General features: G+C 44.0%; 1 protein-coding gene and 1 pseudogene across 1 annotated transcript in view; one reads left to right on the plus strand and one right to left on the minus strand.

Moving 5' to 3' along the window:
* Positions 1-10140, plus strand: LOC139422721 (ornithine decarboxylase antizyme 2-like; annotated as a pseudogene).
* A 1990-nt stretch (positions 10141-12130) lies between these two features.
* LOC139422722 (E3 ubiquitin-protein ligase UHRF2-like) overlaps positions 12131-27494 on the minus strand; it is a 41996-nt gene continuing 26632 nt past the window's right edge. The window contains exons 4-16 of the mRNA XM_071174029.1: positions 22800-23018; positions 22388-22497; positions 21754-21940; positions 21115-21238; positions 18724-18831; positions 18309-18413; positions 17055-17161; positions 16681-16843; positions 15883-16020; positions 15312-15534; positions 14892-15043; positions 14529-14627; positions 12131-14306 (exon numbers count right to left, since the gene is read on the minus strand). Coding sequence (XP_071030130.1) covers positions 14160-14306; positions 14529-14627; positions 14892-15043; positions 15312-15534; positions 15883-16020; positions 16681-16843; positions 17055-17161; positions 18309-18413; positions 18724-18831; positions 21115-21238; positions 21754-21940; positions 22388-22497; positions 22800-23018 — 1882 coding nt within the window. The 3' untranslated portion in view covers positions 12131-14159. The remainder of the gene's footprint in view (positions 14307-14528; positions 14628-14891; positions 15044-15311; positions 15535-15882; positions 16021-16680; positions 16844-17054; positions 17162-18308; positions 18414-18723; positions 18832-21114; positions 21239-21753; positions 21941-22387; positions 22498-22799; positions 23019-27494) is intronic.

Genomic DNA, 27494 nt, shown 5'->3' on the forward strand with positions numbered 1-27494 from the left:
ATCGGGCTTTATTACTCAGCCGACCATTGCAGTGAGCAGTCAGAAGCCCGTCGTGTCTCTACCCGAGGCCGGATGGTAAAATCCAACCTCCAGCGGATCTTAAACAGTCATTGCTTTGCTCGCGAGAAAGAAGGAAAACCACAGTGCTTTTCTACCATGGCGGATTTAAGTAATAGTATTTGTGACATGATTGGCAAGTAAGTGGAGACAGACAGCAAAGTCAAGTGGGGGATGGTAGCTAGCAATTGTTTTCAGTGACGAGGAAGTAGCTACGAATATAAACTGGGATTTAATTTACTATGTCACAAAATACCCACAACTGGTTAACGAAGTAATCTATGAAAAATATCCAGAATGAATTGGGAAATAATTAAATTGTTTCAAGTTAGTCTTCTTCCTTCGTATGGTGCTAAACTAGCTTAGCTACGTAATATAAATACATGGTTTAGGGTTTTCTATGTTTCAATGGTTGCCAATGACGCCTCGTTTATAGCTATATAAAATGAGTTAACGTTAGATTGTTGACGTTGGCATAGTACCTAGGCTAACTCTTTCCACCTGAAAGCATAACGTTAGTAGCTATAGCATTACCATGGTCAGGTAGCTAGTTGGCTGGTGTATGAGTTAACAGGGCACAAATGAAACCCATTTAGAATGGCTCGTCGTTTCACCGATGAACTTCAAAAACAGAAGAAAAACATTTCCCTTTCCATTGTTATGTGGGGAATCTGCATCCATGATAGTTGCGTTTATCTTTAATCACATCACACTTTTGATTATTTAATAAGGCCTCAGTGACGCAACAATATTCGTTTCTCCATCTTGACATCACAAAGACATTTACATTGTAACATTACGTCATTATACTATTCTTCCCTCAAAATGATACAACATTATTGTAATTGCTGGGCATCATAATGTCTCAGTATTGTTGAGTTGGAGTTTATCTGACCCGCTTGCTTACAGCTGGATTAGGGTCTGACAGGCTTCCGGTTTAGATTGAAACACCAAGTAGCCCCCGAGAGAGACTATATATACACACACATATGTGGACACCCCTTCAAATGAGCGGATTCAGCTATTGCAGCCACACCCGTTGCTAACAGGTGTATAAAATCAAGCACACAGCCATGCAATCTCCATACACAAACATTGGCAGTAGAATGGCCTCACTGAAGATCTGTCACTTTCAACGAAGCACCTTCATAGGATGCCACCTTTCCAACAAGTCAGTTTGTCAAGTTTCTGCCCTGCTAGAGCGGCCCCGGTCAATTGTAAGTTATGGTGAAGTGGAAACTTCCAGGAGCAACAATGGCTCAGCCGCGAAGTGGTAGGCCACACAAGCTCACAGAACGGAACCGCACAATAGGCCCAGTATCGTTAGGGTTTGGCTGTGGTAGGCCGTCATTGTAAATGATAATTTGTTCTTAACTGCTTTGCCTAGTTAAATAATGGTTGAATAAGTTTGGCGGAGGAGGCAAAATGATCTGGGGCTGTTTTTCATGGTTTGTGCTAGGCCCCTTAATCCCATTGAAGGGAAATCTTAATGTTACAGCATACCATGACATTCTAAACGATTCGGTGCTTCCAATTTTGTGGGAACAGTTTGGGGAAGGCCCTTTTCTCTTTCAGCATGACTAGTCCCCCATGCACAAAACGAGGTCCATAAAGAAATTGTTTGTTGAGATCTGTGTGGAAGAACTTGACTGGCCTGCACAGAGCCCTGGCCTCAACCCCATCAAACACCTTTGGCATGCCGACTGCGAGCCAGGCCTAATCACCCAACATCAGTGCCCTACCTCACTATAGCTCATGTGGCTGAATGGAAGCAAGTCCCCGCAGCAATGATCCAACATCTAGTGGAAAACCTTCCCAGAAGGGTGGAGGCTGTTATAGCAGCAAAGGGGGACCAACTCCATATTAATGCCTGTAATTTTGGAATGAGATGTTCGACGACCAGGTGTCCACATACTTTTGGTCATGTAATGTATGCCTCTTGAAAACCTACCTCAATCCGGGGATGAGAAATGTGTTGTACTCCGAATTGTTCCATTTATCCCAACTGTTACACCGATAAGATTGAATGCTTTCGTCCTCATGCTAGTTAGCAGTAGCCACAGCAGCTGTAATGGAATGGCATGTCAGAGCTGAGTGGCTTACACTGCCATTCCAAAAGGACTGCCGTGACTTCTGCTACCCAGCATGAGGATGAAAAGGGCAGTTTTCCATTCAATCTTCTGTGTAATATTTGGATTAATGGGACACTTTGGATTACAATGAATTTCTCATCCCCGGATTGAGGTATGTTTTCTGAGCCGTATCTCGTGCTGGCTCCTCTGTGTCTTCCAAAAAGGAATCCTGTCTGACCCTAGTGCAGCTCTAAGTAAGTCGGTCGGATCTACTGGCTACCAACCCTTATGACACAATTAAATATCTACATGGGATGAATTCATTATTCCATGTAGTAGGTTATATTTTTTGACTTCTAGCGATCATTGTCAGGTTTTAGGGTCATATAGTTTTAATCATAGGTAATCCGGTAGCGGCGTAGTTTAGATTGTGCACGTTTTTTCCTCATTGTGATGCCTTCCTGTCGAGATTCAATTCAGCCTCATCAGATGTTCCCTGAAGGGGATTCTGCAACCCGCTGTGGCGTTGACCAATGAATTTACGTTTACTGACATATGATGGCAGATGTGTTTGTGGATCTTGTTTTGCCTTGGATGAATACCTTCCGTTTTAACAGGAAACCTGGCCCTATTGTGCCATGATATTATGTGCTTACTAATGCCCAGATTCTGATCACAATTATGAAGGAAGAGCTGATGCTATAACGCATACAAAAAAATATAGTACGGTTTTTCATGGGAGGTTTAAAATCACACAAGCTGTGAATTGCATCCACTTTACTGGCCCATCTCACTGCAGTGAGAGCTTTGTAGCGCACATCATTGTTTTCAGACACCCACTCCAGCATCCCTGGCTGTCCCTTAGCCTGTCCTACTAATCCACTCCTGTCCTGTTAGCTAGTCAGCCTGTTGCACTAAATAAATACACTCGGCAACACAAGTGTAAGAATCACATACGTTTTGGAAGTCCTATTGTTGTATTGAAACGGTTTTTAAACCACATCACTAATTAAACCACAGGTAGGTCCAGGTTTATTTACACCAATACATGTGCCACAATGGAGCACTTTGTCAGTTGCTAACAAAGCGAGAGTAAACATGGCGTCCTCCACAAGTGATGCAGCGCCCGCCCCCTTGGGCCAATTGCGTATGACTAACATTTGAGTTATCGTATCCATTATATTAACCAGATACTCAAGTGACCGCTATATAACAATGAGAATAAAGATCTTCAAAAATAAAATGGGTACCAGTCCCTTCAGCTAATCCACTCCATGTCATGTGCCAAAGGAAAAAACGCCACCTGCTGGAGAAGACAGATTTTGGGGCCAGTAATCCCTCTTGCTTCTCTTCTTCCTCTCTGTTGTGACTCACAAATTTCAGTTAATTACTATAGCTCCCATCTTTGGCCAATCAGTGTAATTTTGTAAATGGCAAGACTCGTCATTCACCTAAGTTTTGTGAAAATCGAGCAAGTGCTTTTCTGCGTTAAGTAGTGTGACTAACGGATGGACCGAGACCGATCCACAGTCCCGTCCTTGATTTCATCGCGGGGGACAATAAAGTAAACTAAATTGCAGGATAGGATAGTAATAAGAACGTGAGGAAAACCAGCCCCACCTCTTACGTTGTTGTGTTTAGCCTAGAAACATACGGGAATGGGTTTCTTTAGGCTCTGCTTCCTTTGGGTTTAGAAATACAATGGAGAACCGGTGACAATGAAATGCGAAAGTTAGCGTAAACAAACCTCTGTTTCTCCCTCATCCCTTCTAGCCTGTCCCTGCTGAAGTAGTATCCGTGGGCCTAACCCCCCCCTCTCTCTCTCTCTCTCTGTGTGTGTGTGTGGCCAGTCTTTCCCTGCACTGTAGTAGTTCCCGTGGTCCGGGGCCTCTGTGGTGCTCCTGATGCCCCTCTCCCACCCCTGAAGATCCCAGGTGGGCGAGGTAATGGTCAACGGGATCACACATCTCGGCCGTTCGACTCCGTGAGTACATCAACCCTCACATACACGACCTGCTTGTTAAATACATAATGCATCAAGCACACTCGTCACATACTAGAAATAAATATTGTTGGGAGGTTATATTTTCTGGTGCCAACTTATTCCATTTTACATTTACGTGTTAGTCATTTAGCAGACACTCTTATACAGAGCCACTTACAGGAGCAAGTGTCTTGCTCAAGGGCGCATCGACAGATTTTTCTCCCCCCTTCCCCCCTTCCCCCCTAGTCGGCTCAGGGATTCGAACCAGCGCCAATTCAGTTACTGGCCCAATGCTCTTACCCACTAGGCTACCTGCCACCCTCATATATGTACTCTGAATGACATAAACAGGACCTATAGCTAGAATGTGATCGTCGTACTATATTCTAATGTCTTGAATAGGCTACTTGGTCCTTGGGGGAGGGGTAGTAAACAGCTGGTAGTTTCACTTCTCTGTGTTTTTTTAACGCCTCTATTCTCCAGGTTTCATTGTTACATATCCTGTTATCTAGTGCGTAGCTTTCATTATGGGTTATCACATAAGTTTACACTACTGCACTCTGACTGCAATCTTTTTTGGGAAGGGTTTAGAGTGCACTACTTTTGACTAGAGCCGTATATAGGGAATAGGGTGGCATTTTGGAACACATACACAACAAAACAAAATAGGCAACAATTACACACAGGTCGTTGTCATTCACTCAGTGTTCAAAACAACCTGACATTTCAGGAAGGAATGAGAGAGAAACTCTTGTTTTCATGGTGATGCCATGACCACATCCTGTCATGTGATGGCTCTGTTAGCTATCTGTGTGAAATAATAGGGGAGTCTGTACAACACAGGGCTGATATTGTTGACAGACATGCAGGCTCACTCTCTCTGCTACTACCATGTCCTATTGCTGTGTGCAGGTTGACCGACAGACTACAAATGACAGTCGCGTACTGGTACTGTATAGGAAAGATCCCGTCACCCTCTACTGACTATGATTCATTAGTAATTATTTGGTTGACTACCAAGCCCTTCTTGAAAGGCTATTACATGAGCTGAGGGCATAAAAATGCAAATAATTTCTCCCCGGGTCAGTGGAGACCTGTGAGACCTCCAGCTAATACCTCCAGTCTCTGGACTGGCTGGTTCTGGGGATCCCGCGGTTCTCCACTGATTTGAGTTATTATGCCCCCATCTCAAGGAATAGCCTTCGGGCCACCTTGAAATTAGACTCACTGGCCTCATTTGGACAGTTTAGATTGAGTTTAAGGGAGGTGATATGTTTGTTGTGATTCGTCGTGTCTATAATTTATTGTATGTTCATGTTCACAGGGCTCCCTGGTCTCAATGATGACTCACCCAGTATAAAAAAAAATAAAACATTTAAAACCGTGAGGTACTGCCTGAACTTGTCCAATAACAACACAGCTATTCCCTTTCTATTGAAACGGTGTGCTCTAGTGAACACAACCATGAAGTTGTCTTTAATCATTAACGTTCCTTCTGTTTCCTTCCATTTTGGTTTTCCAGAACTTGACGGTGACAGCGGAGCCGGCGGGGAACGGTCGCCCCGGGATACTCCACTTCCAGAGCCGCCTCACTGTTTCCAGGGTGATCAACTGGGACGCGGTGCTGAGTGGGAATGCTCTGTATGTGGAGATACCCATAGACCCCCTCCCCGAGGGCAGCAAGGAGAGGTGAGTTTACGGGGCCCATATGCATTGGGTGTGTAACCTGATTAAGGTGTCCACCCACGCTGCTCAGAATGACAGAAATCAGATTTACATTATGGTTATTTATATTAACAGAACATACAAGTCGAGAATGCAACGATGCGCGGTACTTCTTACCAAATTCTGATGTGCACTCTGAAGATGTTCAAAGAACTGTCCACATTTACTTTTCCTCAGATAAGATGAGTAACAAACAAGCTAAATCACTAGCCTGTCAATCTACTCTCCCCCATAGTTAAAAAGTTGACCTATTCTATTGGTCAGCTTATCAATAAAAAATATCCTATTCAAAACAGACTCTGGGACAGTTATTAGGGAATATGGATCCCTAATTCATAGAACCAGTTGGCCTAAGCTACATAAACATTCAAAATAAACATTAAAAAAACAATGAGTCTGATGCAACAGATCAGAACGTTGATCTTAAAATGTTGATCAACTATTTCTTCACATAAGTGCACAAGGCAGTAGGCTACGCGCAAATGTTCGTTCCATAATGCAGTTAGCAGGAAAACGCTGTTGTCTAAAGGGTACTGAACATGTGAGCTGTTTCATGTGACAGAGATGAAAATATCAGTTAGAAATTTAGGAGAGGAGATATAATAATCAACTTTGAAGCAAGAGAAGATGTGCCTCATATGTATTGAAACATTCAGGTTTCAAACAATGAAGTAAATATATTTTTCAAAGTGCCTTCAGCTCATTGTGACGTTGCAGTTTGAGATGCTGCGCTGGTTGACAGATTTTCCGCTCTAAGGCTCTAGCTGTATGATGTGCGAATATACAGTACACACGCCAATTTAATTCCACTAAATTATGCAAATGAACCTATAGACCGATAAGCATGACCAGTCAAATGTATTTCCATCAATCACAATGTTTTTTTCCCTTCTTTCTCCCGGACAATTGGCCGGTTGGTGTCAAATGTATTTATCCTGCTGTTACCAGCTAATGGAAACGCTGATACCTTTGGAACCCACTTCCGAGGAGAGGACCATGTGTGGCTGAGGGAGAGGCGGTGTAGATCTTTAGAATTGGTGTTTAGTCTGTCATCCAAGTTAATATCTCTCTCGCTCTCTCTGTCTCTCGCTCTCTCTGTCTCTCGCGCTCTCTGTCTCTCGCGCTCTCTGTCTCGCGCTCTCTGTCTCGCGCTCTCTGTCTCGCGCTCTCTGTCTCGCGCTCTCTGTCTCTCGCTCTCTCGCTCTCTGTCTCGCGCTCTCTGTCTCGCGCTCTCGCTCTCTGTCTCTCGCTCTCTGTCTCTCGCTCTCTGTCTCTCGCTCTCTGTCTCTCGCTCTCTCTGTCGCTCGCTCTCTCTGTCGCTCGCTCTCTCTGTCGCTCGCTCGCTCTGTCGCTCGCTCGCTCTGTCGCTCGCTCGCTCTGTCTCTCGCTCGCTCGCTCTGTCGCTCGCTCGCTCTGTCTCTCGCTCGCTCTCTCTGTCTCTCGCTCGCTCTCTCTGTCTCTCGCTCGCTCTCTCTGTCTCTCGCTCGCTCTCTCTGTCTCTCGCTCGCTCTCTCTGTCTCTCGCTCGCTCTCTCTGTCTCTCGCTCGCTCTCTCTGTCTCTCGCTCTCTCTCGCTCTCTCTGTCTCTCGCTCTCTCTGTCTGTCTCAACAGTTTTGCGGCTCTCCTGGAGTATGCAGAAGAAGATCTTAAAGTTTTCCGCGTGTTCGTCTGCTTTTACAAGAACAGAGATGATCGTGGTACGTATAACTGTCCTATTTTAAAGCGTATTCCTACACCAAACCCACAGTTTCAATAGAGAAGCATCGTGGTACGTATAAAAGTCCTATTTTAAAACGTATTCCTACACCAAACCCACAGTTTCAATAGAGAAGCATCGTGGTACGTATAACAGTCCTATTTTAAAACGTATTCCTACACCAAACCCACAGTTTCAATAGAGAAGCATTGTGGTACGTATAACAGTCCTATTTTAAAGCGTATTCCTACACCAAACCCACAGTTTCAATAGAGAAGCATCGTGGTACGTATAAAAGTCCTATTTTAAAACGTATTCCTACACCAAACCCACAGTTTCAATAGAGAAGCATCGTGGTACGTATAACAGTCCTATTTTAAAACGTATTCCTACACCAAACCCACAGTTTCAATAGAGAAGCATCGTGGTACGTATAACAGTCCTATTTTAAAACGTATTCCTACACCAAACCCACAGTTTCAATAGAGAAGCATCGTGGTACGTATAACAGTCCTATTTTAAAACGTATTCCTACACCAAACCCACAGTTTCAATAGAGAAGCATCGTGGTACGTATAACAGTCCTATTTTAAAACTTATTCCTACACCAAACCCACAGTTTCAATAGAGAAGCATCGTGGTACGTATAACAGTCCTATTTTAAAACGTATTCCTACACCAAACCCACAGTTTCAATAGAGAAGCATCGTGGTACGTATAACAGTCCTATTTTAAAACGTATTCCTACACCAAACCCACAGTTTCAATAGAGAAGCATCGTGGTACGTATAACAGTCCTATTTTAAAACGTATTCCTACACCAAACCCACAGTTTCAATAGAGAAGCATCGTGGTACGTATAACAGTCCTATTTTAAAACGTATTCCTACACCAAACCCACAGTTTCAATAGAGAAGCACATCCCAACTGTGGATTTTTTTTCTTTTCCAAACACTGTTTGGTAGATCGTTTGCTCACTAGGAGCTAAAAGGAATACGTCAAGTGAGTCCAACAATTATATTAACAAAGGTCATGTTGTTTTGTTATTTCTAATGTGTTTCTCTCCACAGCTAAACTTGTGCGCACATTCAGCTTTCTGGGCTTTGAGATAGTGAAACCGGGCCATGCCGTTGTCCCGCCTCGACCTGACGTTTTCTTCATGGCCTACAACTTCGACAGGGACTCTTCCTCCGACGAGGATTAGCTCTGACTCCTGTGGGGTGTTCCAGGAAGCAGAATCATCATATTAGCCAGTTAACTTTTGATAAGCAGTCAAATCTCTTGATTTAAAAAAGAAGTTTAACTTCAATAATGGGTTTGTTGGTTGTCAAGTCAGTCATACAAAGTCTATATTTCTAGGAATGATTAAATTAATTCATAATGTTTAGTTATGACAGTTGGATGTCTAAGTAACACATTGATCCTGCTTTCTGGAAGAGCCATGCCTAGCCTGCATCCCAAATAATGAAAACTGCCGTTTTCGCTATTGTCTCACTAACAGTTTCAATGAAGAGATGGTTCAGTCAGACTGAAGTCTGAAAGCCAGACTGATGACCACAATTGTGAAGTGAAGCAGTTGTGAAAGGGAGCAATTTCAGTTTGGATCCAGGCTAACCCCTGCCCCCTACCCAATGCCCTACCCTCTCCTGTACCCCAGCCAATCGACCACCTGACCCAAGTGCTTACAGCCTTCCATGCTTTGTGTCAAAGGAAGCGGATGATTAGGATGTGTATCCCCTAGTTTCACAGCTCGGCTGATATTTGTTAAATTCTTAAGTTCGGTTTCGTTGGTATTTTGTTCCAACACTTCAGAGGGAACCATGTTTTTTAAGGATTTTGAGAATATTGCAATTCTGTTGTCATCAATCAATTGTCTATTGCTATTTTTTTGTTCTTTGTTGCTAAAAAGATGGAGGACTCGTCGTTATTTCTTAAATGTACAAAAACAGGTTGTCAGAATTACTTAGGTACTCCAACTTTTAATTTGATTGGCTAAGATATACCTTAGTCATTGAAATAAGAGCATACGCTTTTATTTAATTGGCTATATTCAATATAATCTTTTTATTTAATTGGTTAAGATTAAAACAAAAAAACAATGTCAGCCCCACCTCTAATCTGACAATTGTTTAGATATAAAGGCACTCGATCTTCTGAAAATGTTGTAATGATGTGTGTAAACATTACTTTTGAGCAAAAACTGCCCCGATATTGGTACTTCATGGCTGGATAATAGCTCTTTAGACTAGAAGTGTGTGTTGGAGAGCACAGGTGAATGCTGTTTTGTGTGACTGGTTTGGGTGCATTTGTGATAAATATGTAATATGATGGGTGAATTGGTACAAAGCTAAAAAAAAATATTTAAAAAAATAGAGGGGGGAGGGGAATCCAAAGTGCTTTTGCTTTTCTGTCTCGATACCTGAACATTATTGTAGAGCATCGTTTGGATACATGTGTTGTGGTGTCTGATGGGATATTTGGACTAGCATTCCTTTGAACTGTTTTTTATTTTAAATTCAAAATTGTTTATAAGTTTGATGTGCATCTTGCATAGTGGTACCTATTGTGCTTCTGTGACAATAAAATTAAGAAAAATGCAAGTCTCATGACACCGACGTTTTACATGGCGCACTGTTGAAGACGCCTGTGGTGGCCAGTCTGTAGCCATGCCTCGTGGCAAGGACGCACAGGTTCTCATTTGAGACATTTACCATCAGGGTAGTACGCTAGTTACTGACGTGTCAGTATTTCTGCGAAGTAAGGAAACAGGAGGAACAGATTGCCGAGTTGTGACTGGATAAACTGTTTTCAGCTCAGATACAGTACGCGTAAATATTCTCAGAGGACTAGCAACGCTATTATCCCTGATCTGCAATTGATTGAATTCAGGGGTGCGCTGTCTGCACTCCTATTCTCTACCCTTTGCACTCGTACACTCCCCTTTATGGATTTAAAAGCAATGGACTGGTGTGAGGAATATGGTGGAAATACCCACCAGCCATGCTTACACTTCTGGAGAAGGGTAGAGAAAAGGAACGCATTCCTAGTCATGTTATAAAACGACGCTATTGGGGGATTGACAAGTGTAATAAAATGTTAGTCCACCAGGGAACGCTCCATCTTTCATGATGCCACCAGGATATTCCCTGTTCTGTTATAACCTGCACCATTTTGTATGTATGGCATTAGTTTCACATGCAGAATCCAGGGGTGAACTAAATCCCCTCGACACTAAACTGCCTGCATTCTCCCCTAAGAGACCATTTATGTTTGATCCCGAAAATGTGGTCGGAAGTGCCGTATGGATGGTGTTACGCAATTGCGGAGCCTCCAGAGGCCAAATTGAGCTCTACTGCATCGCCAGACGGCTCTCAAATGTTTTAACAATGCGGATGGGCTCTGTATAGTGACATGTTGACATTGTTTGACCGTAGGTGAGGGCACGAGGTCCTGTATAAACAAAAACTCCCTTCCTTGACAACAGCTCTGCGCTGCTCAGCGAGACGCAAGAAGTGTGAATGCCCTAATTTATGCAGATGCCATATCACTGTCAATGCAGACGGCAGATTGACCGTGTAGCGCCTTTAGATGTAATCTCCTCTATGGGGTTCTCTACCTGGTTTTATAATAGAAAAATTGCACTGGCATAGCACACATCTCACGTTCCAGAATGCAAGATCAGCAAAGCAATATTTACACTGTTCCACAAGAAACCAAGCCATAGCACAGCACACAGCTCTAATCATCAGCTCAGTAGGTATAGGACCCCGCTCTACTAATCAGCTCAGTAGGTGCAGGACCCGGCTCTACTAATCAGCTCAGTAGGTACAGGACCCGGCTCTACTAATCAGCTCAGTAGGTACAGGACCCGGCTCTACTAATCAGCTCAGTAGGTACAGGACCCGGCTCTACAATTCAGCTCAGTAGGTTCAGGACCCGGCTCTACTAATCAGCTCAGTAGGTTCAGGACCCAGCTCTACTAATCAGCTCAGTGGATAAAGGACCTGGCTACTAATCAGCTCAGTGGGTGCAGGACCCGGCTCTACTAATCAGCTCAGTAGGTAGGTATGTGTAAAAGGAGGCCCCCTGTACATCATTTTTTGACTCCTACATGACCTAAGTAATGTATAGAGACAGGGATCTTTATAGAGTGCCTAAATTTATCTCTTTCCACTGTCCTTTTGTTTGGGTCTTATATCAATCAGGGAGGCCCATACTGAGGCCCATATTGAGTCTGAAACCAACGTTTCAGGTGAGGCCAGCGGAAGCCTGGTCCCAGATCCATTTGTACCTCCTGGCCAACTCCTATGATCGTTGTCTACACCAGTTTTTCCCCAACTCCAGTCCTGCAGGACACCCAACAGAAGACAATGTTGTAGTAGCCCCAGACCAATTCACCTGATTCAACTCATTAAGGGCTTGAAGATTAGTTGATCAGTTGAATCAGGTGTGCTTGTCCGAGGCTACAACGTGTGCTGTTGGGTGTACTGGAGGACTGGAGTTGGGAAACACTGATCTACAGCACAAAACAGAACTGGGACCAGGTTAAGTCCACTATCCTCCTCTAATGTGAAGGAAACTAAAACAGGCAAGTTGTTGTTTTCTGGAATCAAAATATTTAATTAGGTACATATCAAGTATCAACCATGTATAAAATTTCAGATCACAATATGAAGCAATGAAACTTCATTCAGGCTGACACAGCAGCAGGTAAAGTTTGCCACAAAAATAACTACAGATTAAAATAGAATAGGCAACTAAAAGTATAGAAAAATGGCATACGTTGTAGTATAGGAAATTATAGACATCACTTTTTTTCTTTTCAACATATTTTCTTTTTAACAAGTACAATAAAAACAGAGAACATTAATGCTGAAGCGAAGCATCCACTTGACGTCTAGAGAACTGTTAGTACTGTAGTCCACGGTAGGGGTCGGTACGGTACAAGACTGGGGGGCAGGTAGGGTTGCAAAAGTTTCTCAAATGTTTTCCAGAAATCCCTGTTGGAAGGAGTCCTGGATTTCCTGCTTTTCTCCCCCCTGATTCCGTGAATCTTTCAACCAGGATTTCTGGAAAACCTGGGAATTTTGGAAAGTTACCGGAATTTTGCAACCCTAGGGACAGGGGGGGACGAAGAGAAGCTCAAAGGAGGAGGACACAATTAGCTTGCCAGTCAATGCAGAAGAACATTTCTGTTTTGTATATAAAGCACTTCGAGCAGTAGGTAGGAAGGAAGTAATAAACATCACAGTTTGCTGCTTTAGAGACCATAGCATTATTTAAACCATTTTGCATTTGCATGTCTTTAAAAAAATCCTGAAATATTTTAAAGAAAAATAACATCACTACAAGAACAGACAGACAAGGAACAGAGGAGAAAGGGAGGAACATCACCACAAGAACAGACAGACAAGGAACAGAGGAGAAAGGGAGGAACATCACCACAAGAACAGACAGACAAGGAACAGAGGAGAAAGGGAGGAACATCTTTAAAGGTCCAACGCAGACATTTTGTATCTCAATATTCAAATCATTTCTAGGAAACAATTAAGCTAGCCTCGTACAAACCATCCTGGATATCCACGTAGGGAAACAGAATGTGAACTCGCGAGACAAGGGCGGTTCGTACAAGGCTACAACAAAGTACCTTACTGTGATTGTTTTCAATAAAAACAAATCAAAAATAGCTCCTTATATAGCTTGCTTGAGAAATAGCAATTTCTCAAGCAAGAACTTTGCTAGGACTGTCTGGGAGTGGTTTGAGTGCAGAAGGGAAAATTAAGCATTTGCTGCTATTGGCAGAGAGGTTTGGACCTCTTTCTTATTGGTCTATTAACTAATTTACCACACAGTGATGTCACCATGGAAGGCCAAACTCCATTCCACCAAAACAGGCTCAAATTTCAGGCAGTCTTTTCAAACAGCTCTTACATTAAAAGGCCATTATCATACTTTTCACAATTTCACAGTATTATTACAACCTCGGTGTGGAAATATATATAAAACAAGAAAATCTAGTTTTTGACTGCACAGGGCCTTTAAAAGAATGAACCCATTTGTGTCTAAAGATCAAATCGACCAGTAATAAAGAAATAACCTTTAACATTGTACACTACATTTCCCATCAACCCTCTCTCCTAGGTGGTAATCCCTGACCCCCTCTCATTGGAGGCTAAGTAGCGTTAGCATACTTAGAGACATTCTCTACATGGCTATGGTTAGCATTAGCATCCTCTCTGGCTGTTCCTCACATGGACAGGTAGATGGCGATGAACTGATGAGTTCTGTGGACTGGGGATGTGGAAAATTAGAGAGGGAGGGAGAGAGGGAAATCATGGGGGGGGGGGGGGGGGGGTTCAGGGGGTGTTGGTACCCAGGGATGGGAACCCATTGGGGGTGTAGTGGCATGGTGCTCCAGGCTCTCCTGGGGCTTGGATGACTTCAGGCTGGTGACGTAAATGGGGACAGTCCAAGTCCAACAGGTGGGGTCAGTCCCTGCTGCCTAAGAGATGGAGGGTGTGTCTATACTGTGTACCAATGTATGAATAAGTGTGTATGCCTATGTTTGTTTGTATGCATTATGGGTCTGTGTGTAACTGTTTGGGTAAGTGCAGGTGTCTTGTCCTCATCGGCCCTTGCTATAGCCAGGAAAGAACTGGTCGAGCAGCAGCTGTAGAGTCTTGTTTAGGACCATGACGTAATCCTTCCCCAGGTCGTGGCGACAGGCAGGGCAGGTATACACCTCAGCACGGAACGACCGCTGGAGACAGGTCTGGGGTAGACCAGGAACAGACCGAGAATGCCACAGGTCAGTCAGAAGTCAAAGAACGACAACTCCTTAACTGTACAGTGCCATATGGTCACTTCTAATTCTACACCTGTATCTTCATGTGTATGAAATCATAAAACCACAATCGGACAATAATCACTACATTTAAAACAGCAGATTCAGTTGAAACCTTGAACCCGACACACACAGTTTGTGGACACCAACCTTGCACACGTTGTGTGTACAGACGGTGGTGATGGGCTGGTAGGCTAGCTCCTGGCAGCAGACACACATAAACGTCTGTTCCACCTTCCTCAGGAAGTTCTAAAGAAACAGAGACAGGAAGTACAGGTACAGACATCACCATGGAAACCGTAGCTTCACATCCATCAATATAGTTGTTCCAGTAATATTAGTCTTAAATCAGAACTGTGTGTCGGTGTAATATTGGTTGTATACAATTAATTAAGGGGACGGAGTTGTCAGCTGCTGTTGTGTTCGTTTAGATGCTGTTTGTGCGGTTGCCATGGCGTCTGCTGTACTGTGCCTTGTAGCGTCATGGCATGTCACATTGTGACCTTTATGTACCGGCCCCTCCTTGAGGTGTCCCATGGCCTCGTCCCAGTTCTTTCTGTTGGGCTGGTCTTCCTTTATGAGGCTTTGCTGCTGCTCTGTCAGTTGGAACGCCTCCTCCATCTTCTGACGCTTGGCTCGGGGCTCTGTCGATTCCTTACACACCTCTGAGAGACGCATACCAACACACATTGTTTACGGATGCATGGACACATATCGTATGGGTAATATTTTATTTGACACCTTTAAAACACCCCCGAAATGCTTTGGCATATCTAGTTCTATATCTATTGGAAATGTCCCAGTTTCCCTAGCGGCAATTCCGCCCATGCATACATAGCAGTGCACCAGATATAAACTGTACACCTAAAGGTAACAAAAACCCATCTCTCTTCTGTCTCTGGCCTATATCCCTAGCTGCGTCTCAACAGGTACCTGTCTCCTGACTGCCGTTACTCTGTGACTGGTCTGTACCCTCCATGGGCTTCTCTTCCTCCTCTTCCTCTTCTTCATCCTCCTCCTCCTTCACCTTCTTCTTCAGAGGTTGTAGCCGCGGCCGGCCCCGTCCAGGTTGCTTCTTGCTCCTGCTGGACCCTGGCCGAGCATTAGCCTCCTTCTTGGTCTTGTTGGCCATGGCCTCCACGTAGCCTGGAGGATACTGTAGAGACAAAGAGAGACTTTAAAATGGCGACCAGAGGGACACTGTAGAGTAGAGGCACAGAGACAGGAAAATGAAAACATCGGCAAGTATTACAATGCATTATAACTAACTCATAATGCACTATGATAGGCAAGAGGATACTGTACTAAACGCACATGAAAACAGTCAGACAGACAAAAATATCAACATGAACAAACAAAGGACACAGAACTACACACAATGGAGAGTCAGTTTTACATTCAATTGAGAAATTAAGACATAAAAGAGACAACAGCAGTCATAACCAAACCCCCGTCCTCTCATACGGTTATAATGTCCTAGAAAACAGCACCGTAAACCCCTCACCTGCACAGCCAGGCCCAGTGTCTGGATGCGCGCCAGCCCCTCAGGTGTCCAGGGAGCAGGCTCCAGGTCATCCCTTCGCAGCAAGTACCTCCACACCAGGAAACCACACTTCCCTTTCTCTGGCCAGTACTTCACCACCTGAGACACATTAGAAATAGAATGACTGACCATCCCCTGAACAGACTACAACGTGGAGGCCCGTTTTAGTAATTATAACTGTATGGGTACATAATGCCCCATTGATGTTGATGCTGTTTAACTAACTGGAGTTTCATGGTGAGACAGGAACAACACTAAAAATGTGATTAGATTTGTTTGTGGTAATCAGGGATTCATCTCAAAGATAACATGTATTTTCTCATCTTGTCTTGTTTGAGAAGCAACATCCCTGAAACTACGTGGGTTGAGATTACCGTTCTGGTCTATCTGGGGAAATCAACATGGTGCTCAAAAGGCATGACTCCTAATGAGGATCAACCCCTCTGATATCGGCACCCCATTTATTTCCACTCGCTTTGTATTACATCTGTAATGAATGTTTTATTTTTCACAAGGGACTAAGAGAGACTACTTACAAACATAAAGGTTCCAAAAGGACATGATATCCAGTCCATGTTCCTGAGAGGGGGGTGTTAGTGCCCTAGCTACGATTGGGAGTCCCATAGGGCGGCGCACAATTGGCCCAGCGTCGTCCGGGTTAGGTTTTGGCCGGGGTAGGCCGTCATTGTAAATAAGAATATGTTCTTAACTGACTTGCCTAGTTAAATAAAGATGAAATGAAAATAAAAGCGAGTGTACCTTGTAGATGCCATCGTATCGGTTGCCCTCCTCCGGAGCGTACTTGCTGATACGTCGGCCCTTGGAGCTCCGCACCACCCTCACCGGCTTCCCCGCACGCCAATTCCTGGATTCCGCCCCATCCTTGTCGTTGATTGGGGCGTCACAGTTCAGCGCCAGGGCCCTGAAAGGTCAAGGGTTAAAGGTCACCTGATGACTAGAACTAGTGGATGTTCCTGAAACCAGTTAAATAATTGATCTGTGTTATAATTGTGTGTTGATGTTTTTGATGTGAGACGACCCCCCAAAAAAAGGTCTGATAGTGACAAAAGGTATCTATTTGAAACGTCAGGGAGAGAAACAGGCCAGGTGGTACAGTGCTTTGTTTACTGTACCTGTTGTAGTGGGTCAGGGTCTGGTCAAAGGAATGCTCCCCAATGCGCTTGTTCCCTGAAAGGTCGCGACCCCCGCTGCCTGTGTAGGTGAACTCATCTCCCCTGTCCTGAGGGGTAACGTAGAGGTCATAGGGTTAAAAAGAGACACACACACACACACACCTCTTAAAAATACTGTCTCTGCACATACTAGCTAATCCTTGTATTTTTTTGCTGGGTAAGTGGACAGCTCAAAGCTCACAGCTAAATCAACATAGTTACAATTCGAAATCCAGTCAAAATGGCTAAATCCATCCTTGGTAAAATGTTATATATGACTTGTAGGATATTTGTGTCTAAAATAAATTGTGAGAATTGGCGGTGGAAACACTTTCATCTGTAAATGTTGATTTCATAACCATCATATTGTTGTAACGTGATGACATGGTGTGTGGTTCTCCCACTGAGACTTGTGAAACCATGCGGTGGATTAGGCTACAGATGAAATAACCTATGAGGAACTTCACAGGGTGGGGAAAGTGAACGGTGGTGATCTTGATGCTCTTTTCCAATTAAAGGCTCTTATTCTAATGACATGATGATTGACACTTGACTGTCTTTGACAAATAAAAATATTCTCGCTCTAATAATCTCGGGTAGACTAGTTCACCCGAACAGTCTACCCACACTGTACCTGCAGCCTGTTGGCTATAGAGACCAAGACCAGATTAGGCACATTTGCTATTTAACGAAACCGTTTTAGTGACAAACGATCTGTGGAGTTGAAAATGTGATGGAAACACATTGAACTTTTAACTTTTATTTGGTACATGAAAACTTAAGTGGAAAGAGTACATTGTGTGCACTACGTCATTACTCACTGATTTTAGAATATTCGTATGAAAATCTGTCACCAATTGGATGGAAACCTAGCTAATGTGAAAACATTAATCATAGCGCTGTGCATTCTCCAGAGCTATGCTGTACAGTGACCATCCTTTAAGAAAGTCAAACGTGTTAGAGGGAGAGAAGGAGTGGGAGAAAGAGAGACAGCGGTGTGAGAACCAGATAGATGGGTAGACTACCATCCTCCCCCAGTGTCTACCAGGCTAAAAGGGCCAGAGCAAACAGCATGGGACATCAGAGGGTCTGCCAGACAGAGGAGGGAAAACCGGGAGAAAGAGATCTCCCTCCACCTGTTTTTTCTCCTACACTCCCACGCTCCTAGATTGCTTAGCTCAAACACAACGACAGACACAAAAGAAAGACACCCACCACTTCATCTTCGAAGCCCCCAGCCAGCACCAGCGAATAGGAGCCATCGTTACTGCGGCCGTGGATACCTCCCACGTGGGGCCTGTGCACTCCCGCCTCGCTCACCTTGGAACACAGGAAGGGAGAAGATAGTTAGAGGGAGTGAACAGGAGTGGGGGAGAGTCAGGATGGGTGATATGGGGGGGGGGGGGCTTCGTGATACTGGCTATGTAAACAAATCCTTAGTGTCAGAATATTAGGTAACTATGAACCTCTAAAGTTAACTGAAAATAACTATATTTTCCAGAGTCAACATCTTCATGATTAGAAAATATTACATTTTCTCTGTTCTCTCCGAGTTTCTGAGAAATCACCAAACCTGCATCACCCCAACTGTATGGTCACATGGTACCAAACCTCGTTTCCATTGGCTCACCTGAACGCGGAACTTCCATGTTGTTCCCACGGGAACCCCAGGTACGGGCCCGTAATGGTTGGAGGGGACGATGGTACATTCCTTAGTGCGCCCCACACAGGCCATACCCTGTAACATCAACATGGCATTCAGCGGAAGGACTTAATCATGCATGCTTTAGCTAGCATGTATTCACACGTTGGACCACACACACACACACACACACACACACACATTACATAAATCAAGGACTTCCTAGTACAAGCTTTAGCTACCATATAGCCTAATCAGACCTGAATAGCATTGTATGTATAACAAGAATCCATTTTCCGGGCTGGAAATGATTATTTTATTAAAGTGTTGGACAATTTGATTCATTCCTCAGTGTTTCTCTCTCATAACATTCCCAAACCATGAGTAACCCCCCCCCCCCCAAAAAAAAACACCTTGTTTAGCACATAAATACATACTAATGTACAGAATAGTCTGTTTTCAATTAGCATTCTATGCGTTCCAAATGGCACTAAATTCCCTATATAGTGAACTGCTTTTGACCAGAGACTTATGGGCCCTGATCAAAAGTAGTGCACTACATAGGGAATAGGGTCCCGTTTGGTACACATCCATGGTGTATTTCTGGGAAACAATGGGGTTAGCTATTTTCCCCTACTTTGGTTCCAGGAAAAGAACTTCACTCTGCTGAGTCATTTTAAATATCATTGTTACCATCGCCTCACAGTGTGAGAGGGAAACAGCAAACACTGTTGTGGCTTAGTCAGAGTAACTTACCGAGGGCCTGTCTGTGTTACCTGGGCCTGGGTTGCGTTCAGTAGAACACATTGTAGCAAAACATTTTAAATGGCATAGTTACCATCGCCTCACAGTGTGAGAGGGAGTTAGCCAACACAGAATAACACACATCTTAGTGAGAGCAGAGGAACTTACTGTGGGCCTGGGTCATGTTCAGTAGGCACCAAACAGAAGACTACTGAGTAAAATGGGAAGGCACAACCTGGACTTGTCCAATAAGAAATAATACTCATTTTAGTTTGACATTGCAAAGTACAGTTTTGTTCAGTAGGGCACACTGACACAAAACATTTTGCAACAGAAAACAAAAATGAGTAGTTCTTAATTGAAGTCCAGGTAGTCCATCCCTGTCTCAGTCCGTTCTCTTCGGGTTCGGTGAATAATGAACATACCCAAGCTTGGCCACTGCTACCTGTTGCCAATTGACACGTTCAGGAGCACTCAGTAACTCCGCTACCAAGCCGTGAACAAGAGATCTACTTTGTTCTGCTAACACTGACTCAACAGGCCAACGGCTTCTGTTAGCGGAACAAAGTGCTAGACAATGACAGTCCTGTTCGCCACCCCGTGTGTGTGTGTCTCACTCATTCTGTCTGCTGCCAAAAGAACCAAGGAGGTCCTCCTTCTGAGTGAGGCATTAAAATATGAGCTCCAGTCCAGGCCAAGATATCGCCTCTTTCTTCCGTTGAAATATGCAATGAGTCAAACAAATTAAGTTACCCCACATAGCTTAGCTAGAGTCCTTGACAGCCAGAGAACAAATTTGAAGAATCGTTTCAAATTCCAAATTCTCTCCCCAGTTCCCCCTTTAGAATTTTGATAACCACAAATAGTGATTCTGCCAATGCCCATGACCTGATCTGACCCAGGGTTGGGATCAATTCCATTTCAATTCTGCTGAAACTGAGAATTAATAACTTTACTTACTGACTGAATTTAAAAATGGAATTGGCCCCAACTCCCTGGTGTAACCCGTGTCATTAGGAAATATTAGGCAATATCCCAAATGGCAACCTATTCCCTACATAGTGCACTACTTTGTTTTAAAGTAGTGCACTGTATGTAGGGAATAGGGTGCTATTTGGGATGTAACCTTAGTACCTCACCTTGGGCCCAGGGGTTAGTGTCAAGGACCCTGTCTGTCTCACCTTGCCCCGGTCCCTCTGGCTCTTTGTATGGGCCCAGGGGTTAGTGTCAAGGGCCCCGTCTGTCTCACCTTGCCCCAATCCCTCTCTGTATGGGCCCAGGGGTTAGTGTCAAGGGCCCCGTCTGTCTCACCTTGCCCCAATCCCTCTCTGTATGGGCCCAGGGGTTAGTGTCGTAGACCATGTGTCTCACCTTGCCCCAGTCCCTCTGGCTCTCTGTATGGGCCCAGGGGTTAGTGTCGTAGACCATGTGTCTCACCTTGCCCCAGTCCCTCTGGCTCTCTGTATGGGCCCAGGGGTTAGTGTCGTAGACCATGTGTCTCACCTTGCCCCAGTCCCTCTGGCTCTCTGTATGGGCCCAGGGGTTAGTGTCGTAGACCATGTGTCTCACCTTGCCCCAGTCCCTCTGGCTCTCTGTATGGGCCCAGGGGTTAGTGTCGTAGACCATGTGTCTCACCTTGCCCCAGTCCCTCTGGCTCTCTGTATGGGCCGAGGGCATCTTGGCTTTCTTCTTACTGGCCTTCAGCTTCTCCCCGGCCTTAACCACCTCACTGGTGTCGTTCTTACAGGTGGGACAGTACCTGCCAATCACAACACAAGAACCATAACTCCCTTACTGATCTACTGCCTCTCAGAGCATGATCAATACAGGAAGTCAATGTAGATGGACAGGAGAGAAACTACTACTGGTAGTATACTGTTGGTGTCAGTGTCTCTGGTATAGACAGTGTGTTACTAAGACATCTATGAGAGATAAATATGGTACCTACAATAAAATCTATACTGGCACCCAAAGGAAAATATAGAATGTAGAACTTATTCATATGGCTAAAGGCATATCTATATCTCAGTCAGCACTAACATGTAAACATGACTATTACACTCACAATGCATGTTCAATCATTATAGTCAATTGACATCGTGCATCATACTTGCTCCACCAGCCATCAGTGCACAGGTCTACAGGTCTTGTCTACATCCCAAAGGGTACCCTATTCCCTATATAGCGCACTACTTTTGACCAGGGCCCATTGGGTCATCCTGTGTTGAGTATAGCACCCCCCAGGTGGTCTGGGAGGACCAGGTCAGAGCTCACCAGTCCTCGTCGTCAGGTATGGTGGCTAGCGGTGGGTTGAGACAGTATATATGGAAGGCCATGTTACACTCATCACACAGCAGCTGCATATGGGCATCCTGCTTCCCTCCACACACGCAGCACGAGCAGAACCTGCACTCCGACTCGGGGTCCGTCTTGCAGTGCTTACACTCCGGCCCGCTCTTGCCTGGATCCATCCCGGCGCACAAACATACACACACAGACGCACATGTAAACACATACACCGGTGTGCACACACTCACAGACACACAGATACATATGCAAAGAATTGGCACACACACAGGCAAACAAAACCATACGACAAAAACAAATACCCATAAGCCCAAACACACCACAAACACACATGCATGTATTGATGCCAATAACCCATGTAATCTTGCCATTTAAATTGAATATGCAGAATGCTATATAAGAAGTATTTGAAATCAATTTCAGGCTAATTGATGAAAACTATTTCAAGTTTCTTCTTTGCAGTACCCCCTTGACCTCAGCGCTTCTAGAACAACTGGCATACTAAGTAGACCTATCTCAGCCCTGATTGGCTGTGGTATGCCCCATCTCAGCCCTGATTGGCTGTAGACTGTAGTATTGGTATGAGTGTGCTGAGGCCTACGTTTGAACTGTCCATCTACAGCAGACAGCGAGTGTGCTCCAGTCTTCTCAATCTGATAGATCTCATCCAGAAACAACAGTTTACAGTCTGGGATGACGTCCCCTGGCCCTCTGGGAAGAGAGAATGTGTTAATCAGTCCATCAGAGCTCCACAGGGAATGTTCTCTAGGATGTTTTGAGGTTAACAAACAGAAATAGAGAAAGTCCTCTTAACTTATGTAAGCAGAAATATATAAGTTACATAACTGGGATAATCATCTGACCTAGAAGAGAGAAACAGACTTTCCCAACGGAAACTGTCCCATGACAGGTCTCTGTTACCGCAGCATGTCCTCTCTTACCCCTCCCAGCATGTCCTCTCTTACCCCTCCCAGCATGTCCTCTCTTACCCCTCCCAGCATGTCCTCTCTTACCCCAGCAGGATTCTGATGCGGACCTCCTTGTTGGTCCTGGAGATCTCATTGAGTGCTGTAATCTCAGCATCGAACCAGAAGCCCCTCTCCTCAGGGATCTCTATGTTGTAGTTCACCATGACAACCAGGCCTACCGTGAGCTGGTCCCACCGGAGCAGGGTCCGAGCCCGCGGCCGCACGTTACCGCCACACATCTCCACCACGCCGTTCTCAGGGTAACTAGGGAGCGCAAAGAATATTATCTATCATCCTCCTCCTCAACAACAGAACATCTTCCCCAAAATGCATTCATTATGTAAAGCATCTACAGGGAGTGTAAATCTCCTAAATGAATTACTCTCAGAGGGAATTGACAGAACTGCTTGGCTAATTCAATGCATGCAAAATGCTCATAAGATGTCAACACACCCGAGTACATTTTCTATGAATTTTTTATTTTTTGGGGCAAAGTATACTCACTTGAAATGTTCGTAACGTATATGCAATATCTGACATTTTAAGTGGTACAAAGCACACATTTGCATAGATTTTTTGTATAGCAAAATCACAACAAAACAATCTTCAGATACATGTTATTTGTGCAGTAGTGCTATTTTTTTTAGGCGAGGGAGCACATTTATTTTATTTAATGACGTCATTTTTCAATCCACATTTGTAGCCCATTGAATATCATTATAGAATATGCATATAATGCATTCTCCAATTGCAACGTCTGCCTATGCCCACACAAAAACCAAGTTAGGGGCATAACTCATTTCAAAATAGACCATCATCACTGTCATTTATGAATGATAATTCACGTTTTACCCGTGAAATATCCAAACAGCATGCCAATCATTTGATCTCCGATCAGTTTCATGGGAATATGCATTTAAATCTTCTTGAATTACTGTTTCATGAGTGAATTTAAGCAGATGGTGTTAACTATTAGCCTTTCTTCTAGGCACATTTTGTTTAAAGTGTAACAGGGTTGTTATCTTTCCACCTGACACTGCAGAAATACGTATTTCAATGTTTATATTTATTCCTATTGGTTGTTTGAATTTACATATCAGTAAGGTGTTATGCTATTGGTCATGCTTGCAGATAGGTGGAGATCGCAAATGTAAATTCTTCCCAGCCTGATATTGACATGCAAGCGGTAGATCACGCTCTTTAACACTTTAGAACCCTGCTAATTCACAGTTATTTCAATGCTAAACAGACAAATCAGGAATCAGCCATCAACATACTGTTGTCCTGCACATCTAATGTATTTCCTTTTGTCTATCGTCAGGAACTTACGTTTATTGTATTTTGTACTATTTTTTGTAAATGGTTGATGTTTGATTACAAAATCCCCAGTCTGATATTGATATGCAAGCCACAAATCTACAGCCATCAACATCTTGTTGATCCTGCACATCGAATGTGCTTCATTGTGTCCATCGTCAGAACAAACACCAATCAATTGGGATCGCTGGCCAGCTGTTACGAAAGCTTATATCCTGCCTATCGGCATGCGCTGTTTAGTTTTGGCGCAGGATTTGTTGTTGACTATTCAGCTTCAGATAAGAAATGACTGAGGTGTATTTGGTGTAACATATTATATGCTTACTATGCTATTATATTACATTCTGTTATGTAAAATACTTAATGATTAATCATTATGTGATCTTGCGAGACATTCATTCAGCTTTGATTTAAATTGACTCAATGAGCACCATTTGTGAGAATGATAATCTTCTATTTATAATAATGATAAGATGAGTAAGACTATTAGGGTTAGGCAACAGATCTTGATGAGGGTTATTTTAAGAGATTTGGAGCGCCCTTCAAAATTGTGGCACTGAAAGGACCTCACCGTAAGCAAGTGGTCAACATATCGTTCTGGGTTTCACTGCGCAAGTGGAGTTTTATGAACATCAAGGCAGACACGCGGTTAATTTGGATCCTAGATCTCGTTAGTGTGATGACAAGGTTCACGTGGTGGATCACTTTCTCTGTGTACACAATATAGGTGGTACGTTACTGTAAGTTAAGCACTCTGACAGTAGGGTGAGTTCAAGTACGTGGTACATGAGCTCCAAGTCAACCTCAGGAGTTCTGTCTGTGGGAGTTCTTGTTATGTCGCATTTCGCCCATTCAAAGTGGTCAAGCCTCCGACCGACGGGCCTCTGCACAAGCCTACAGTTTATTCCTAATTTGCACCACCACTAGAGAGAGAGGGGGAAGACGGGTTGGTAAATGGTGGTTTCTTCCCTGTATTTTACCTTTATTTAACTAGGCAAGTCAGTTAAGAACAAATTCTTATTTTCAATGATGGCCTAGGAACGGTGGGTTAACTGCCTGTTCAGGGGGAGAACGACAGATTTGTAGCTCAGGGATTTGAACTCGCAACCTTTCGGTTACTAGTCCAACACTCTAACCACTAGGCTACCCTGCCACCCTGTGTGCTGCTATAGCCTACATATTAATTTAGTTTGTCATTCGATCGTTTTCATGGAACATTAGCGGTAATTAAATATAATTTCAAATGTATCAGACTTCAATTTTCCAGAAATATTTTTACCAGTTCAGTGTATTCTCAAATTGAAAAAAAAGAAGGTGAGGGAGCACCGTTCACCACACCCCTGTATTTGGGGTCTCCTTGGGTAGTCACTAATTGTTTTCATGCAAGGAACACTGGGTCCAGGTTCACCTCTTTGGATAAATTGATATTTCAAACATGCAGGCACTCAGATAGCAAATATAATATGCACTGTGAACTGGGACAAATTCAACGGGCTTAGAGATGTAGAAAGAGTTTGTCAAGTATGTATCACCATAAGAAAAGAGTAAATTATGCAAGTGTAGGCTATACTGTATATGTATGTTTCAAATACATCCCTCCCTATTCCCCACATCCCCCAGGTTATCAGAGTTTTACATCAAAAGAATGTCTAATGTATAAAACATAGGATCTCTGTGGCGGAGATCAGGAGAGAAGAGACAACAAGGGGATCTACCGTTTCAAAGGGACGGTGTGAAAACTGGAGACTAGCTCACCTACGTCTACTTAACACAATGCTTTTCTCACACACACACACACACACACACACACACACACACACACCCACACACACACAGATCACAGAGCTTTCCTCTGACCTTCTCATGCATCTGTCTGACCATCTCATTTGAGTTAGTAACACACTGACTAGACAGATGCATCTTAAATCTGTAACACTCTGCTGAAATACAATTACAGTGGTTTCTGTAGGATTTTGTGCTAATCTTCTCAGCCCATCCTCCATCATATGAATGTGACAGTGGTGGGGTGATGGAATCCCGACCACAGGAAGACTGTTATTTAGACATTCGTTTGACCATTGAATGGATGCTACAACACACATTGGCATGGGGAGGAGGCTCATCTGCCACTGGCTGTACTATGAAACCTAGATAGAAGTGGACCTGCATTAGGGCTCTGGTCTAAAGTAGTGCACTATAAAGGGAATAGGGTACCATAGGGCTCTGGCCTAAAGTAGTGCACTATAAAGGGAATAGGGTGCCATAGGGCTCTGGTCTAAAGTAGTGCACTATAAAGGGAATAGGGTACCATTGGGCTCTGGCCTAAAGTAGTGCACTATAAAGGGAATAGGATGCCGTTTCAGACACAACCTCCTCAGTCTGATCGTCCCTCACATTCTCTCTCCCTGCATGTGCTCCCTGCACAATCATGTTCATGTCCTGAATATCAATCCGTGGTACCCCACACACACACATCCTCTATAGCCCCCGGGCCGACGCTTTACACAGAGGGAGAGAGAAAGACCAGCATATGGTTCACAGCAACACCCTCTACATGTGTGTGTATGTTCATGTGTGTGTATGTTCATGTGTGCGTGTCTGTGTGTGAGAGAGAGGGAGTGCATAGGGCCCCCACTGCCTAACACATGTATCCTAATGTGTCCTGTCAATGCAAGTCATTTATGCATTCTACTAGAATGCATTTTACAATTCAGTCCATCAGCATGACTAGTGTATAGGTGAGTAGACACTAGGGAAGAATGATTGGGCACAGTAACGGCTTCAGTGTGCTGGGACACTGTGTGAGGGTAGCAGGCTAGAGGCACGGATTTCCTTTTTTGGGTGGCGGGGATTACAGAGGCTCCGTAGGGGGAGAACAGAAGTCAATGTGCTGGGACACTGGGAGGGTAACAGGAGGCTCCGTAGGGGGAGAACAGAACAGAAGTCAGTGTTCAGCACACGGTGGTCCACCCCCAACATGGGCCACACAGACCCTCATACTATACATGGGACCTAGGAGGAGCTGGAAGCAGGGATTCTAGAATGTAATTTAGAATTTGGGTTTTAGATTGTGGAATTTAGAGTGTTGACTGGAGAGACTGTGATCAACATTATAAGTAGACAACCAGACAGATCTCATGTACAGCATGTAGAGGAGAGATGTGAAAACCAATATCGTTTTGCTGGATCCCATGGCTGTCAGATAAGCTGCATGGTTTGATAGGGTCTCTGGGTTCAGATGAGGAGCCACACACACACACACACACAGCTGTTCTTAGTTGAGCGTAATTACTCCATGGTAGCATCACGGGTGAAATGATCACATTCTGTTAACCTCTCTGTTAATTTGTAATTGAGGATTTAAATGGAAACGAGGAAAAAAAATTCAAGATCTGTTTAATCACATTTAATCTGAAAACAAGA

The sequence above is a fragment of the Oncorhynchus clarkii genome, chromosome 12 (genome assembly GCF_045791955.1).
Source record: "Oncorhynchus clarkii lewisi isolate Uvic-CL-2024 chromosome 12, UVic_Ocla_1.0, whole genome shotgun sequence".
In the NCBI taxonomy this organism is placed as follows: domain Eukaryota; kingdom Metazoa; phylum Chordata; class Actinopteri; order Salmoniformes; family Salmonidae; genus Oncorhynchus; species Oncorhynchus clarkii.